We start from the raw sequence: 18723 nt of genomic DNA, 5'->3' as shown, positions 1-18723 counted from the left end.
CAATGAAAACCTCAAAACTCCATTGTTAAATTTTGCAGGTGAAGCAAAACTGGCTTCTTAAAAGTAATATAAAGTGATACAGAAAGTTGCTACATGTGTAACTGTATAGCAGAAGCTTAGTTACTGACAGATTAGAGAAATACATACACTTTCAGAGCTTTGTGATTATGGAGTTACTGGAATTGTGAATTTTCACAGACAGATGATGTTACAAGATTTTCGTTGCCTACCATCATTACACAGTTTCACTATTGACTGTTTCTATAGAATAATCTCAGTGACTGAGAATTGCTTGAGTCTTTCAGAATCCCCTCAGGTTTTCCTGACTTTTCCAGTAAATTAAAATTCCTGAGGATTTCTGGTTTTCCACATTTTCCAGTCAACTCGCCACCCTGATCAACCAAACCTTGGTTTTGCTTTCACATCTGTTTTTGATGTAGTGAACACATTTTTTTGTATCTTCTTTAAGTTATTAACAAAAGACACAACATTTTAGTGTAATTGTAGAACTAGTGCATGGCGATAAAAATAAACCAAAAAATAAATATTCGTCTAAACCATTCTGTGTGTGTGTGTGTGTGTGTGTGTGTGTGTGTGTGCCAATTTATTGGCAAAAGCTTCTATATGGAAATATGGAAAAGAAGTATTATGTGATATTATTCCATAATATTATTTGAACTTTGACAAGATTTGTAGCCTATCTCTTGGTTAAGTGCTCAGGACTTACCCTTCTCTTCCTCTGTTGAACTGAATGGTGCAGAAGATTGTGGCATATGCGTGATTGTACCATGTTGCTTTATTACTAGCTTTTATTCAGCAATGGAATAATTTTACAACCCAATTTAAAATCGATTCCATTTCAAAACTGAAGGTAACAGTGAAAGTGAATGAATAAGCAAATTCAGTCTAAATTCTTAAAAAATGTACACCATATTTATGAGATAAATTTCTCACATTAAAGGTGCGTGTGCACCTGTGAGCCTTGCAGCCAGTCACCATGTGGCTGTGCTTGGCCCACATGCAAGTAGAGGCACTTGTCTCCCTGTCTGGTATGAGGAGACTTCTACGCCCCCATGTGCAGAGGCATGTGCCACTTTGCACCAGTGCATGCACCTCCTCGCCTCTTCGTGCAATGGCTGCACATGACTACTGCTCACAAGAAGTCACACAGGTGTAGATGTACCTTAAGTCCCCTTTACCTTCTCATGAAGTCTCTTCAATAAGTGGCAAGTGTAAGTTTGATAAAATAACATTAAGGAAACGGGTAATATCAAAACTAATGGTAAACATTGCTGTGCATGAAGGAAACTAAGTCATATTACACATGTATATTTTTATTGAATATATACACTCTTTTCAAATGATATATTATCAAAATAATAAATAAAAATGTTAAGTGATCAACAGCTATCACATCCAGTCTTCATTGGCATTGCAACAGAACATGTTGCTACTTAAGAGAGAGCTTGTGTATGTACCACATTTGAACATGGTCCAAGTAGTGTGGCAGCATAAAGATCTGTTTTTAAAATACAATGTTCAGTCTCATAGGAACATTATGAACCATTTGTGCATAACTGTAACACTCAGTTTTCAAATATTGCACTGCACATTTCATTGTTCTTTCTGTTAAGAGCAAATGTCCTCCCCGATACAGGAATAACCTTGTATTTTGACTTGCGTAGCCTGTGTTTGCTACCAGGAATACGTTCGACTTTGAAGACATTGTGTCTGAAACAAAGGAAAAGTTAATTTCTTTTTTAAAGTCACCAGTGACTAAACATTGTGAAATATTTTGCATTAAGCACAGACTTACAACTTCCAATTGACGCTATGTGACCTTAAAGATTTCCATTTATCTTCAAAGACAAATAAGCTCAATGTGATTATTACCCATCAGCATATATTTTAGTAAAATGTTGTGACATCATTAAGAAAATGCAATTCAGTAAATAGTAATATATTTGTTGTATTTCAAGAACATCACAAACCTACTTGAAAGTTAATTTTCAAAAATTTAATTCCTTACTTTCAATTAGGGGTTTGGCATGGAAAGAATTACTGAAGTGAAAATCTTACCTCACACTTGAGTCTGGCTGTTTTAACTGAAGACAGAGTGCAATGTTATTAGAAAAGTCAATATCTGAAACTAGATTTAGGCTTGATTCTGTAGATATGGTGAAATCTGCTTGGCTCCTAACAAATTCTGTGTCAACTTTTATTCTTCCTTGTAGCACAAGTGCAGCACTGCAATCAAGAGTAATAGTTAATTAAACAAAACAAAACAAAAATTATTCCGCAAAACAGACATCAGGTTATAGCAAAAAATTGAATACAGTGGCTAATATTTGTGAAAAACTTCCTCTATTGGTAACACAGACTTTATGGGGACACATTATGGCATGACATTTGGTATACTTTTAACTCTAATTAACTGATGCAGTGATGCTCTAGAGCAGTGACAGCCAAGAATTCAGCACACTGACAGTGCTCCTGCTTGTGTGCCATAGCTCTCTCACCTGGCTAGCCATTTATCCCACTGACACACCACACTATCTGAGCATGAGGAATGGGAAGAGAAGGAAATTGTGACAGTGCCAAATTTAAACAGTAATACAGTCATACTGCATACACCTTGATTTCAGGTCTCAAGAATGTGCATCACAAACAAAACTAATTTTCATTATTATTTAAACATTTTTGGAATGCTCAAGACATAACAAAATTTTATCTGCACAAACTATCAGCATTTGGATAGGCATAATATTTCATGTAAGTTTGCATTCAGGTTGGCATGTAATTGTTACTTATTTAGTTTCATAATTGAAAATAGCCTTTCACACACATCTGTTGATTGAAGTATTTTCACATTTGCAACCTTGTTATGAAAACTAAATTCTTCCTGGGGGGAGGGGGGGGGGGAACAACAACAGATAACTCCTGGACACTTTTAAAGTAAGAGAATTCATCTTTTAAAGGGAAATTACACTGCAGATCAATTGGTTCCACTTGCACATGCACAGGAGCACTTTCAACTGAAAGAGCAAATGGGCTTGAAAAGAGATGTACAACTGGCAGTTTCCTCAAAATGTTTGAAAGCCACAATGAATTCTTCAAAACTCACGTTCTCTTTAACCGAAGTGAGCCTAGGGACAAGGATGGTGTTTTTTGTCAGAATTTGTCCTTTCCTCAATGCAGTTTTCTTTTTAAATGTATCTCCATCAAATCAGAAATAAGTTGTTTCTCACCTCACAATGTCTTACTGTGCACAGTGTGCAGTCAAGTCAGCTTAAAATGTGAGGTCTGCAATTAATTCTGGATGTTCTAATTTTCATTCCTGCTCTCCTTTTCATAATTTCAACAATAGCAGGTTTTAAATCTAAAAATTATTCCAGGCATGCTTCTTGAGTTAGCCAACGTACACTGCATTAATATGACAATTATTTGGAAAGTAAGATCTGTTTCAGTCCAAAAAATCAAGAGTACAAGCCATTCTTTCCATTTTGTGTTTCTGAGTTTGCGGCATGGGAACCTGACGCGTGCACAATTTGTGAATCTGCAACTTTTCAGAGACACTATTCTGCAGAGTTGTTCTACCACATTTGGAAATTTCAATGCTAAAGTTGAAATTATGAATAACCAGTCTTCACAAATCTTTTCATCCACAACTTCCAGCAGATCTTCTGAGATCATTGATGGTTGGCCTGACTGCAGTTATCATGAACATTTCCCAATCTGTCTGTGACAGCTTTCACCTTCTTGCACATCTTGCTGTCACTCATCACATTGGTGCCCCACATCTCTATTATCCACCGACAAATTTCTGCTACTACAAAGTTTCCTGCTGTCAAAAACTGAATGACTGATCATATTTCCCAACTGGTGGGCTGACTATTTGTTTAAACATCCTGAACTGACATTGTAAGCAGCACATCGTGACAATGTGAATGCAAATGATGTCATTTGACGAGCAAGACATGCTGAGAGTCAGTCTGCTTGCACGTTTCAATGTTCACATGACATTTGATTTGCTATGGCAATTTGGAACTTACTTTCCGAATAACCCTCATATGTAAAGTCGCTATACTCTTCATTCAATTCCATAAAAAACTGTTGCAACTGACAGTGGAGTAATGCATGTGACTTCAAAAGATTTGCTCTGCATACCATCAATTTCCAGCACGTGCTGCATGCATGTAAATATACCACAAAGTGCTTCATTACATACAAAACAATGAATTCCACCTATCAGCTGTTGTAGTTTGTTGCTCTTTCACCATTAACAAAATCTTTAAATTTTTTTGCACGTTGGTGTAATGTTGCCTATTATGCGATTGTATACCACATAACAGATATTGAGAATTTTTATCCTACTCTCCTATCATTCCCATTCATTTTTAAAGGCTTGTGATGATAGGTCACCAGACGGCCTTTCTCGCACAAATAACCACAGGACTTGTGAACTTCTTTTGTATTAGGAACAAGCAGGGAGTGGTAAACACTGCTGACATCCCAATTTTGCTGAACTGAAGGAAGTCATGCCAACCAAAAAATGCCATTCTGCAGAGCTCTATGAAATGTCATGCTGTGCCAAATACTTCAGAGACATATTGAGCAAAGTTAAGAAAGGTCAAACCTCATCCCACAAGTGGCCTGTAGATTGTGCTCACATGCAGTTTGGCATGCTGTGGTCAACCTTTCTCTAGGATATGCCAGGAAAAGCTGGTAAAAGTTTCTGCTATATTCTTATCTGGAACCAGATAAGATCATGCGCATATTTTAAACATGAAGATGCAGAAACCTGTGAAATCTGGATCATTCTCCCCAACACCAACAGCATCTCTGAATTACATTGCTGGGAGCTGTTCATGCTACACATTCTTTGAACCCATACACCTCTGGCCTCAATACCCTTCACTAGCACCTGCCCCACACCCAAGCCCACTTCCACTCTTGCCCTTCCTTGGTTCTATCACCTCTCCCAGTCTGCTCTTCCATGTCATCTTGCATTGCACGCAACTCCCCTGTCCATGGCCAGAAGGCACAACATAATCATCCAGGAAAATATCACTGCACGTGTGTGTGTGTGTGTGTGTGTGTGTGTGTGTGTGTGTGTGTAATTTAATTTCCATTCCCACAACTGTAAACAGATGAAAACAGATGTTACTTACTTCTTTTCCACCAAGGAATGAGCATTTCTGTTCCACAAACTGAGCTGAATCTGGCCAGATAGGTCAAATGATACTGCGCCAATTAGACTTAGTTCAGCCACAAATCCAGGTTGGAGTGGGAGGTACTGCAAGTGGTCGTGCAAAAGTGCTAGTGCCTGAAATTTTATGATAATCAAATGTTAACACAAAAAGGGTAAATTCTTTTTACTGTGTACATAACACAGGCCAACAATGGAAAAACATTAATGAAAGTGGTTTATTACCGTGATTTTTAATGTAGTGAACCCAAATATGATAAAATAACTGTATGATCCACCATTCTATTTTACTAGTAACTCCAAATATTTAAAAAATGCAATTTTAGCAGTTTTAAACATATTGCATTTTTAATGCAATTTCAGTTTGTAAGAACCTTGGATCTTTCCTATGTATGGTGGTGTGCAAGCCTTAACAATACACATAGATGTCTTTACCTTAGATGCAACCACAGTGGGGGGATATCTGTGGAGAGGAGAGAGAAACATGTAGTTCCTACAAAGGGCAAAGCAGCCTTTTCAGTAGTAGCAGGGCAACAATTTGGATTACTGGTCTGGCCTAGTAACGTTAGCCAATATGGCACTGCTGTTCTGGTATTGCAAACAGCTGAAAGCATGGGGAAACTACAGCTGTTATATTTCCCCAGGGGCATGCAGCTCTTCTGTACGTTTAAATAATGATGGCATTCTCTTGGGTAAAGTATTCCGGAAGTAAAATAGTCTCCCCATTTGGATCTCAAGACAGGGACAACTCAGGAGGAAACAAAACTGGCATTCTATGGGTCAGAGTGTGAAATGTTAGATCCCTTAATTGGTTAGGTGAATTAGAGAATTTAAAAAGAGAAACAGATGACTGAATTTAGATATGGTGAGAATTAATGAAGTGTAGGGTCAAGAAGAACAGGACCTAATCAGGTGAGGACAGAGTGATAAAAAGAAATTCAATAATGGTAACACAGGAGTGAGTCTGATAATGGGAGACTGGAATTCTAGGAGAATATGAACTGGGGTAAAGGAATGAGAGAAGAACACACATAGTAGAATTTTACACAGAGCATAAATCAATCACTGCTAACACTTGTTTTAAGAATCATATACAGTATGTAGGTTGCATATGTGAAAGAGACCTGGAGGTACTGGAAGGTTTCAAATCGATTTATAATAGTAAGGCAGATTTCAAAAACAGATTTTTAACTTTAAGACATTTCCAAGGGCAGATGTGGACTATGACTATAATTTATTGGTTATGAACTATAGATTAAAACTAAATAAATTGTAAAAAGGTAGGAAATTAAGGAAACAGGATCTGGAAAAGTTGATGGTTGATAGATTGATTGTGAGGACCAAACAACGAGTTTATCAGTTCCATGACCAACAGTGTCAGAAATCAAGGAGGGATGACACAAACAGCACAGTTCATTCCAGGGAGAGGGAAAACGGGCAAACAAAGAGGTAAAAGAAATGTTGGTAGTGGGAAGTGGAAAGAACAGAATAGGGGTGGGGGGAAATGGGGAGAGCGGGTGTGCAACATAAATGCTAAGTGCAGTGGGGCAGTAGCATTGCCACTGGCCCCTCATGATTCTCACAGACTACCATGATCACAACACAATGAGGACAACACCAGGGGAAAAAACACAAGAAAAGGGGAAACAAAACTGGATGAAAGACCAGGCAGATGGTAGGGAAGTTGTGTAGAACATGGTCAGTGTAGAGACAGGGTCAAGGTTTCCATAACCAATGCAACACTAACTGAGGGGCTCCAATTCCAGAGGATAATTCGGTGAGAGTCATCTGCCAACACCTGAAATAAGTTCTGTAATATTCACATCTATCAGCACTTGCTTTCTATCATGTTGGAATTATTACAAGGACAGTGTTTTGCATTTCTCATATACCTTGATTTCATCATTGCTGGCTCTCCCAAGGATCTCAATAATTTTAAGAGAATGTCACCAACTCCAAGAACTTAGATATTTCAGTGTTGTGTCACATTCGTTTCAAGGTATATTTCCTATCTAATCTTCACCTACTTCCTCTTCTCTTTCTTAATGTTGTTCTCAAGCTTGTTTCCCTTTTACAGATCCTCTGTATACTCCCTCCACCTTTCAGCTTCTTTGTTTTGTACCTAGCCTTTTTTTTTCTTTTTTTCATAACCTTAATTCAGTATCTCCAGTGTTGTAGGATTTCTACTATGCCTTGTCTTTTTACCAATTTGATCATCTGATGCAATCACTATTACATCTCTCACACTATCCATTTGTGTTCTAGTGTATGCCTTTCCCCTGCTGCAGTTAATCATTAACTAATGTTCACTTTGAAACTTTCAACAATTTCTTATTGTCTCAAATTCTACATCTACATCTATGTATGTACTCCGCTAGCCACCAAGAGGTGTGTGCCAGAGGGCACAATTCGTGCCAAAGTCATCTTCCCCCCCCCTCCCCCCCCCCCCCTCTGTTCCACTCGCAGATCGCGCGAGGGATAAACGACTGTCTGAATGCCTCATTACGAGCTCTCATTTCCCTTATCTTTGAATGATGATCATTGCGCGATTTGAAAGTTGGTGGTAGTAATATATGCTCTACATCCTCAGTGAAGATTGGATTTCGGAATTTAGTGAGCAGCCCCTTCTGTTTAGTGTACCGTCTATCTGCAAGTGTGTCCCACTTCAAACTTTCTGTGAGATTTGTAATGCTCTCGCAATGGCTAAATGTACCAGTCACGAATCTTGCCGCTCTTCTTTGGACATTCTCAATCTCTTGAATCAGACACAACTGGTAAGGGTCCCATACAGACAAACAACACTCCAAGACTGGACGAACTAATGTATTGTAAGCTATTTCCTTTGTTGAAGGACTGCATCGCTTCCGGATTCTACCAATAAAACACAATCTAGAGTTTGCCTTGCCCGTTACTTGTGTAATCTGATCATTCCATTTGAGATCATTTTGAATAGTCACACCCAGATATTTGATGAATGTTATCGCTTCCAAAGACTGGGCATTTATTTTGTACTCATATATTAATGAGGATTTCCGCCTTTTATATGCAGTAGGTTACACTTACTGATGTTGAGATATAACTGCCAGCCATTACACCACACATTTATTTTCATTTATTCTGGCATTGGAGGGAGATACTCTCCCATAGAAGGTCAAGGTTATGTGTTATTGGTGTGACGTGAAGCCGTATGTCCTGCCACACATGGGGCGTTTTTGGTGCTTGTGTTTTGGGCACACATCTTCCCAATGTACTGTGCACCCTCTACGTGGTGAATATGGACACCCACTCCATGAATGTAACCCCTGTGTTCCAACTCCTGTGTGTGTTAATTGTCATGACCGCCACTCTCCACGCTCACTAGATTGCCCTGATTTTAAGAAGGAAAAGAAGTTAAAGGAATATAAGTCACTTGATTGTTCATTTTATACTGAGGCTTATCAGAAAAATGATCATCTTCACCCTTTGCCTCTCTTACATCCTTCCCCCCTTCTCCCTCTTTGTTACCTCAGTTCCATCCCCCTCTCCTCTCCCCCTTGTCAGTCAAAGTGCCCCCTTCTTCAGCACCTGGGAGCCCTCTCCCCAGTGTCTGTCAGGCCAGAGGCCTCTAACCACAACTTTGCCACAGGACACACAGTCAGTGCGCACCAAGGTTGCCCACTAACGTTTGGTTCTGGATCTTGCGAAAGCCTGCTCTCCCACCATGCCCTGCTCTCATTAACCTACGAAAGAGAAGGAAAAGAAACATAAATCTTAGGAGAAGGAAACCCCCCCACTAAGATGCCACTCCCCCTCGCAACCTGAACTTGAGTCTGGCATCTTATTTATGGATGTCACTCCATCCTTGTTGGTGACAGTGTGTGATTTAGCAGCATGAATGGCTCCAGTCCATTTGCCTCCCATTGAGATACCTGGTCAGGGCTTATCCAATGGAACTATAATGGATATTACCATCACCTTCAAGAGTTACAATTCTTTATTGCCTTTTACTTGGCAACTTTTGTCATTCTCCAGGAATCTCATTTTACTGATAATCAGCTTTCACAGGTTGCGTGCTTTCTGTCAGAACGAGGTTGGGCCTTTGAGGGGCTTCCAGTGGTGTGCTCACATTGGTCTGTATAGATGTTGTAGTAAATGGATCCCACTTCATACCACACTGGAAGCATTGTTTGGACTCTGCAGACACAGTCTGTAATCTCTATCTCCATTGTCAAGGTCACCTACACCAGCTGCACTAAGTGCCCTCCTGTAGCAACTCCCCCTCCCTTCCTCCTCCTCAGAGATTTTAATGTTTTAATTTCCATCATCCTTTGTGGGGCAGTGCTTTTTTGTCTAGTCAGGGGCTTCTCATTGACCAATTTCTCACACCATGACTTGCACCTTGTTTATGATGTTTCTCCTACTTATTTTAGTGCCACATATGGCACTTTCTTTGCCATTGGTCTTTAGCTTTCTTCCTCTCCCCTTCTTCCTACCTTACACTGGTCACCACAAGATGACCTCTGTGATAGTGACCAGTTCTCATTAATTCTCTCGTTTCCTTCCTGCCTCCCACTGGGGTTTCCATCATGCCGATTGGCTCAGATTGTGTTTCCACCTTATTTGTCAGGTTATATTAATGAAGTCTTCCATGATCTGTTTGATATGATAATCCAAGCTGCTGGCATTGCTGTTCGCTGCTTGATGGGGCCCATTCACCATTGGCCAGTTCTGTGGTGGAAGATGGCCATTGCTACCACCTTCCACGATCATTGTCATACCTTGCAATGCCTCAAGTGGCACTCAACCTCTCCTGGTCTTACTACCTTTAAACATCTTTAGTCAAAGCTCCTTACTTACTCAAACAGAGCAAGTAGATTTGGAAACATTTTGTCTGTTCTCTAGCTCCTTCTCTCCCTTCATCATGGGTGTATCCTCCAAGGCTGTCAGTGGCAGACTTCCATTCTGGGCCTTGCCCTTCCAGGTGGCCTTTGTACAGATCCATTACTTCTCGCACAACACCTCGCGACCTATTTTGCAACTGCATCAGCATCAGCCTCCTAGCAGCTGCCTTCCTCCTCCAGAAACAGTGGACTGAATCTTTCCGCTTATGCTTTACACCTGTGAGGTGGAATCCTACAATGAACCTTTTACTGAATGGGGGATGCTCCTGACCTTCTCTTCTTCCTACAATTTAGCACCTGGCTCTGATTCTGTTCATAACCAATTGCTTCAACACCTCAATCCTCTGCAGCAACAATATCTCCTTCAGGTGGTTATCTGTATTTGGCTCTAAGGCATTTTCGCCTCTCAGTGGTGAGACAGCACTATGCTCCTGTCCTTAAGCCCAACAAGGATCCGTCATCCCTTGATAGTTACCGACCATTCGGCCTGACCAATGTCTCCTCCAAATTACTAGAATGGATGGTCGCTTATTGGCCTAATTGGATACTCGAATCTCGGGACCTTTTATCTGCTTACCAGTGTGGCTTTCGGGATGGACAGTCTACAATTGATCAACTGCTCTGATTGGAAACCACAGTTCAGCAGGTCTTTTCTCAGTGTTGCAGTCTTGTTGCAGTTTTTTCGATCTTCGTAAGGCCTACAACACAGCTTGGTGCCCTCACATTTTCATTACACTCCATGAGTGGGGTCTGTGGGGGCCCTCCCAATTTTTATTCATTGGTTCCTGGCCCACTGGTCATTCAGAGTTCAGGTTGGCACTATTCTCAGCTCTCCACATACCCTGGAGAATGGCGTTCCACCAGGCTCCGTATTAAGTGTCCTTTTTCTCGTCGCTATTGATGGACTTGTGGCCTCTGCCAGACCATTGATCATCCCTCTCTGTATGTGTAAGTACTGTTTCTCAGACTTCTTTTTGACAACAAGCTTATCTGGTTCCCCATATACGTTATTTGACAGTTGGTGGCTTTTGTAACCTCAATGTCCTTTGCTTCCTCGCCCACACCTCTTGGTGTGTGGATTGTTCAACCCTTTTCCATCTTTACTGGGCATTAGTTCTGTCTCACCTGGACTATGGTTGTCGATTTTGTAGATTAGCTGCCCCTTCCACACTGCTCCTCTTGGACCCGTTTCATCGTCGTGTTATCCTTTTAGCCACCAGTTTCCTTTGCACTAGCCTTCTTGATAATCTTCTGGTTGACACTAGAATCCCTCTGCTTTCAGTTCTGTGGTTCCAGCTCCTGGTTTCCTGCTCTTCCCCTGCTCAGCCCTCCTATTTTATTCTTTTCGTGACTCTGGGCCGTAACCCACCTGCTGCCTGCCTTTGTGTGGGTGTGCTGGTTGGGCTCCACCTTGATTCTGTCTGCCACAGTTTCTTTCTCCCCTCCTTGCCCTCTTTCCCACATTCTCTCCCAACCCCCCCCCCCCTCCCCCCGACCCCGGTCAGTTACTTTGCCCCAGAGTCCAAATGTTCCAATTGCTCTTACAAGAGTGTTAGGATGGCATTGTTTTTTAACACACACCAATGGCTCTAAATCTGCCTATCATGTTGGATATGCCTTTACGTCGTCTGTTGGCACAGAACACCATGTTTTTTCCTCCATGTGTGGGGTATTTACTGCAGAACTGATGGGCACCTACCAGGCCCTCTGCTTTATTAAACACTCTTCGATCATCCAAGTTTTGTTATGTACAGATTCAATGATTGGCCTTCAAACTATCACTCACTGTTTTTCCTACCACCCTTTGATCTTTGCCATCCATGATCTTCTTAGCGATGCCACTTGTTCAGTTGATTTCCTTTGGGTTCACAGCCATGTAGATATCTTGGGAAATGAACTTGCTGATTGTCTGGTTGGTGGGCTTTGCTGATTGTCTGGTTGGTGGGGCAACCATCTACCCCACCCAGTCTCTGTGACACCTGCAGTGGCAGATTTGTGGCTTTGCAGCAAATCCCTTTTTACGGTCATGGGTCACCTCTTGGGAGACTACCCCACTGTCTAATAAACTTCGTCCGATCAGGGAGACTCCCACCACATGGCGATCTTCCCTCTGCCTCTCCCAGTGGGAATCTACCATCCTCCACCGTCTTCATATCAGCCATACTAGGTTGAGCCATGGTTTTTTACTTTGCAATGAGCCACCCCTCCCTCTTTGTCATCATGTGTTCCGGAGAATTGTAAGAGCATACAAGGCGATACTGACCGTATGACCTATATTAGAAGGTAGACTGAAGAATAGAAAACATACATTTATAGACTTACAGAAAGTTTTTGACAATGTTGATTGGAATAATTCTTTGTAATTGAGAGGGTGGCAGTGATAAGAGAACAGGGAACAAATGGTTAAATACATATTGTTCTGAAATTTGACTGCAGTTTTAAGTGGCTAAGAACATGAAAGTAAGGAAGTGTGACAAGATTGTAGGCTATCCCTAATGTTATTCAATCTGTATATTAAGCAAACAATAAAGGAAACAAAGGAGAAATTGGGAAAAGGAATTAAAATTCTGAGAGAAATTTGTTAACTTTGAATGTAAATTAGAAAGTTCAGAAGGCTTCTCATGTGGAGTGTAGCCTTTTACAGGAAGAGAATGTGGACTATAAATAGTTTACACAAGAAGAGAATGAATGCTTTCAATATGTCGTGGTTGTACAGAAGAATGCTGAAGGTTAGGTGGGTAGATCAAATAATTAATGAAGAGGTACTGAATCCAATGAAGGCGAAAAAACTTCATTGCACAACTCAACTAAAAGCAGGAATCGGCTGACTGGACACATTCTGAGGAATGAAGAAACTGTCCGTGTGATATTGGATGGAAGTGTGGGGAGTAAAAATTGGAGAGGAGGGATCAACGGATGAATGTAATAAGCTAATTCAAATTGCAGTAGTTATTCGAAGATGATGAAACTTGCACGGGATAGTCTGGTGTTGAAATCTGCATCAAACCACTTAAGACTGTAGACCACAACAACAGCAACATGAATTTGAAATTTCAGTGCTGGTGGTTGCAGTAGTTAGCAAATGTCATTAACTGATGTGACAAGCTCTTTGTCTTCTCCTCTTTTTTTTCTCAAGAACCTCTTGGTGGAACTAAATAAAATTCTGTTACCACATCCACACATTAATTTTGGACTAATAAAACAGTTTGTGCAAGCCTTGCCCAAAAATTGAGATCTCTGTGATAAGTTTCCTCATCTGTCAGAAGCAATACTGAAAGAAAGTGTGTTCACTGGACTTGACATTTGAAGACTGATGTTTGTTTCCAACTTTAAATGAAAAATGACTGAGTGAGAATGAGGCTTGATAATCATTCTAGAAGACTATTACTACACTTTAGGGCAACATAATGAACTCACATTATATTCCTATTGCAGCCATCATCACTGTGATCCTATGGGAAATATCTCCAATTATTAATCACAATGTCTTGGATCCCAGGTTTAATCCTGCCACTGCTTAAACTTTGAATAAAAGAATCATCAGCAGTGGTAGCTAGAGACTTCCAGTATGAGTCACTCCCATGCAGCCAACAGCTTTGTCAAAGAGGGCAGAGGAGTGGACAGAGGTTCAGTTAGGGCACCATCTTGACCTCGAGTAGGAAACTACCCTTAAAAGTTGCAAGAATTAGGAATGATAAATGGTATAAGATGCAGAAGGCTATAGACTGCATTAAAGATATATATTGTGTATCCAAAGGATATGTAATGGGGAAAAAGTCATGTTGATCTGTCCAGTAGGATTTGTCATGGGTAGGAAGGTGGAGCCTAACTGTGAACAGTTCAGTGATAGAATTGCTGTCATCTGAATTGACAGCGAATTAATTCCAACATCCATACTCCAGTTATAGGTGCTGATAACAGAAACAGAAGGTGAAGAGGTAGAGGTAGTGAAAGTATGTGAGGATATCAAACATGTAACCCAGTTAGTTAAAGGATATGAAAATTTAATAATCATGTGTGACTGGAACACAGTAATAGGGGAAGTAACAGAAGACAGAGTTACATGAGAATATGGACTTGGCGTAGAAATGAGTGAGAATAAAGACTGATTGACTTCTGCAATACGTTTTGAGAGAAGGAGGCAACTTGGAAAAGGGCTCGAGACATGGGAAGAGTCCACATGGATTACGTCATGGTCAGACAGAGATTCTGAAGCCACATATTGGATTATAAGGTGTACTTAGTTGCAGATATAGATACAGATCACAATAGTAATGATGGAGAGTAGCTCTGAAGTTAAGAGAATCAGATAATCATCTAGGAGAATCAGTGTGGAAAGAAATTGAACAATGACTAATCAGGAATGATGATGTGCAGTTGAAGTTCCCTAAGGCTGTAGGCACTGTGATAATACAACAGTAGGCAGATCAGTTGAAGAGGGATGTAGGACTCTAATAAGAGCAATCACAAAGTTCAACAAAAACTGATCAATGAGAGAAGGAAGTACAAAAATTAGAAATGTTCAAGAAAAGGGACAAATACTGCGATATAGGAATGGAATCAAAAGGACTTGCAAGGAAGATAAACGTAAAGAAATCGAAAAGGAAATGGTCACTGAAAGACGGATTTGGCATACAGAAAAGTCAACAATGACCTTCAGTCAAATTACAAGTAGATGTGTTGGCATTAAGAGCACAAGAAGAATCTACTATTGAATGCAGAGGAAAGAGCAGAAAACTTCTATAAAGGGATGGAACTGTCAGATGACATGACTGAAGACAAAATAGGTGTCTATATGGAAGAGAGTGGAGAGCTTTGGAAGACATGCAGTCAAATGGAGCAGAAGGCATAGATGACATTACTTCTGAATTTCTACTATCAAGTGGCAATAAAAGAATTATTTAAGTTGCTTTGTAGAATATTTGTGTCTGAAGTCATACCATCAGACTTTTGGAAATATAACATCCACACAATCCCAAAAATACCAACGGTGGATAAGTGAAAAAACTATCAAACATTTAGCTTAATAGCTCATGCGTACAAGTTGATAACAAGAATAATATACAGAAGAATAGGAAAGAAAATTGACAATCATGATGACCCAAGATGATCAAAATTCTCGGGAAAATAGGTGAAAGCTACTGGGGACGAAAGGGTGATACACGGGAAGGAACAATGAGAATGGAAGATCAAGAATGACATGCTCAGAGTAAAAAGGGCTTAGGACAGAGATGTATTCTGTCATCCCTGATGTTCAATTTATAAATCAAATAAGCAATGACAGACATAAAAGAAAGGTTCAGTAGTGGAATAAAAATTCAGGGTGAAAGGATATCAGTGATAAGTTTTGCTATCCTTGATGAAAGCAAGATACAATGGAATGAAGTTTCTAAATAGAAGACAAAACTAATCAGTAGCAACAGAAATAAAAGTAGTGATAAACTTATCAAACTTGGGAATCATAACATGAAAGAACTCTGCTACCTTGGAAGCAAAATAAGACATGACAGACAAAGCAAGGAGGAGGTAGAAAGCTGACTAGCACAGGCAATATGGCATTCTTGGCTAATCAGTGCCCACTAATATCAAACATTAGCCTTAATTTGATGAAGAAATGTCTGAGAATTTCTTTTTGGAGCACATCATTGTGTGGAAGTGAATCATGGACTGTGGGAAAACCAGAAAGCAGATGTTTGAAGTGTTTGTGGCATTGTGCTATAGGAGGACTTTAAAAATTAGATGGGCGGATAAGAAGTGAGGTAGTTCTCTGCAGTGAGTTGACAAATGTGTGGAAAACTCTGACAAGAAGAAAGGAGAGGATGGTAAGACATGTTAAGACATTAAGGAATAGCTTCAACAGTACTTGAGGGAGCTGTAGAGGATAATAACTGTACTGGAAGACATAGATAGTAATATTCCAAATAAATCAGGATGTTGAGTGCACATGCTACTCTGAAATGAAGAGTTTGGCACTGGAGGTGAATTTGGTCAGAAGATTGATGATGGGGTGAAAGAAATACGCTGGAAAAGTTCATGAAGTTAGGCTGTTTGAGGAGCCTCAAGATTCATTTCTTGAACAGTCACTTTGATTTTTTCCGCAAAAACTTTGGTTGGTGTCATCAAGGAACATGGTGAGCACTTTCATCAAGACATCAAAGTGATGTAAAGATGATTTAGGGCCACTAGAGTGCGGACTTGATTGGAGACATCTTGGTCACTTATCCATGGCTTACAGCAGGTAATAAGATGGAGAATAAGCTTTACTAGATGCTTTAATAAGAAGACAGAAGGAAAATGAAAGTGAATCAACACTTCATTTCTATGTAATAAATAGGTTTTTTTGTGTTCTCACTTCAGTACTTCTCATACTGAAAAATTTCTTTTCATTTGAGCTGCTTGTGTTTTGCTAACTTTCTAGTTGCCCATTGCAACAAAATTATACATGGCAGAAAAAAACTTTGTCAGATATGGATTAATTGCCCAAAAATAATGAAATAAAGCCATTACAAAACAGAAAATAACCAAAAATACATTTCTTAATTGTCCTGCATATGTAATCATTTTCTGTGTGCCTTATTGTGGCATTGTTTGAAAACTGAACTAGTTCGCTAAAACGTCTATCAACATAAGTGAAAAACAATGTAATGTCAATTCTGAAGCTCGAAGTTTGATATCATATTTCAGTATTTAACACTAAAGTCTTCTTACTTTATGTGATAATATAGTACTAGAGAGTAGGTGCAAACTTACAATCAACCATTCACAAGCAATAGCTCAGTCATGACCACCTATTGCAACATTTTCATTCTGTGCTTATTCGCTATCTCTACATAACTAGAGAAAACTTTATGCTACAGTACATACCTCATAGTTTTTATAATGTAGAGGACTATATTAAATTTACTCCCCATATGGTATACTGTGAAACTCACATAAAAACATAAAACTGCTAACTTCTAAACTAAGTATATTGTTTCTTTGGTAGAAGTAGGAATGGTACAGAAAGAAGAGATAATAGTGATATTTAGTATATAGTATAAGTTGCAGGACAGGTCACCCATGACCCTAGATCAAGTGAACTTATTGGAGAGATTCAAAACTAGAAATAGAATGTTGGTACCTCAAGAGATTTGGAAACTTCTTTTTCCAACTTATTTCTCCATTTTGCCAGAGGGACTAGCCCCTGATATTGAATGCTAAACACTTCACACATTTTTAAATGTTTGCATTTACTGCATCTGGGGAACAGATTTTTTATCTGTCCCATGCCTGCCAAGTATCCTGATTAAGGCAGGAGATCCCAACTTTTTACTTTCCACCTGCACCCCAATTGTTTCATGTCTTGTCATTATGCTTAAGTAGTCAGTATAAATCTTTAGACTGTATTTTGTTACCTGTGAGGCTTTATTTTTGTGTAACCTGTTGTTTTATTTGTGTATTTTTTTATCATATTTGTAGTATTTTGATTAGATGTTTTGTTTTTCATTATTGCATAAAAATGTAACTATTTTCTTGAAGCAATATTCTGAACAGTCTCTGTGCATTATTGAGTCTAGGAAAGGTCCGTTGTTTGCATTTTGTACCCTTTGCCAAGACCCAGCAGTGTAGCCGAGAGCGCTAATGCACTGCTTCCTAGACTCCGGAGGGCACGCCGGCCCTGGATCAAATCCGCCTGACAGATTAATGATGAGGGCCGGTGTGCCAGCCTGTCTGGATGTGGTTTTTAGGCAGTTTTCCACACCACACTAGGTAACTACCAGACTGGTCCCCACATTCCGCCTCAGTTACACAACTCACAGACATTCACACGCGTTCACATTATTTCATGGATTACACTAGATGCAGACAGCCGGGGTATACTACTTATGCCCTGAGGGGTTGGTGGTGGAGACAGGAAGGGCATCCGGCCACCTTCTGCACCTAACACTGTCAAATCTGTAACAACACGGCTGACCCTGTGTTGAAGTGGGACAAGGCCCACAGAAAGAAAGCAAGACTCTTTGCCAAAGGGAAATTTGTATATACATCACAGAAAAAATAGTTTCAGAATATGTGGAAATAAAAAAACACCGAATCAACATTTTGGGTAGTCCTAGTGTTTTCATTTGGGTTTCTACAACTGTTTGTGATATAAGAAAAGGTTCACATTGGTTATCTTGGGATTATACTGAAATTGAGCTGTGATTTTTGATTATTTGCTGGCAAGTATACAATCCACATTATACATACTTTTGTCCCACTTTTTGGGTGTTGTTGATGTTGCAAGCAGGTTTGCCACAGTTTTCTAACCTCTCACTGCTGATTGCGCAATGGTTAGTCAAAGTATAATCACAAACAAGAAAAGCTACAGGTACATGTACTATTAATCGTGCATAATCTTTCAGTGTTATCGTTATGCAACCCAGCTCCTCCAGAATGAAGTCCAGAGTGAGCAACTTTGATTAATTTTTTAGGATGCTTGTTCTCACACTGCCGTTCTCCACTGCATCAAAAAAAAAAAAAAAAAAAAAATTAATTTAAGTTCCATATTGTCTACATAGGCTTGTATGGTATGAAAAAAAACTATGGACTGCACCAGATTTATAACATGCAAAGGCCAAAGTTTCTTTCTCATAATATTTTTGTGTTAAAATA

The 18723-nt window shown here is 39.7% G+C and overlaps 1 protein-coding gene across 5 annotated transcripts in view; it reads right to left on the bottom strand.

Annotated features, from left to right (window-relative positions):
* Positions 1-1313: 1313 nt before the first annotated feature.
* The window catches only part of LOC126237210 (microsomal triacylglycerol transfer protein), a 207680-nt gene continuing 190270 nt past the window's right edge, over positions 1314-18723 (bottom strand). For 4 of the 5 annotated variants that reach the window (XM_049947089.1, XM_049947092.1, XM_049947093.1 and 1 more), the window contains 3 exons: positions 5172-5326; positions 2080-2247; positions 1314-1731 (listed from right to left, as the gene is read on the bottom strand). In XM_049947089.1, the coding sequence (XP_049803046.1) occupies positions 1587-1731; positions 2080-2247; positions 5172-5326 (468 nt within the window). In that variant the 3' untranslated portion in view covers positions 1314-1586. The remainder of the gene's footprint in view (positions 1732-2079; positions 2248-5171; positions 5327-18723) is intronic. The other variant, XM_049947091.1, reaches the window with a different exon arrangement.

This window comes from Schistocerca nitens, chromosome 2 (genome assembly GCF_023898315.1).
Source record: "Schistocerca nitens isolate TAMUIC-IGC-003100 chromosome 2, iqSchNite1.1, whole genome shotgun sequence".
Lineage (NCBI taxonomy): Eukaryota > Metazoa > Arthropoda > Insecta > Orthoptera > Acrididae > Schistocerca > Schistocerca nitens.
This window is presented reverse-complemented; position numbering and strand designations above follow the sequence as displayed.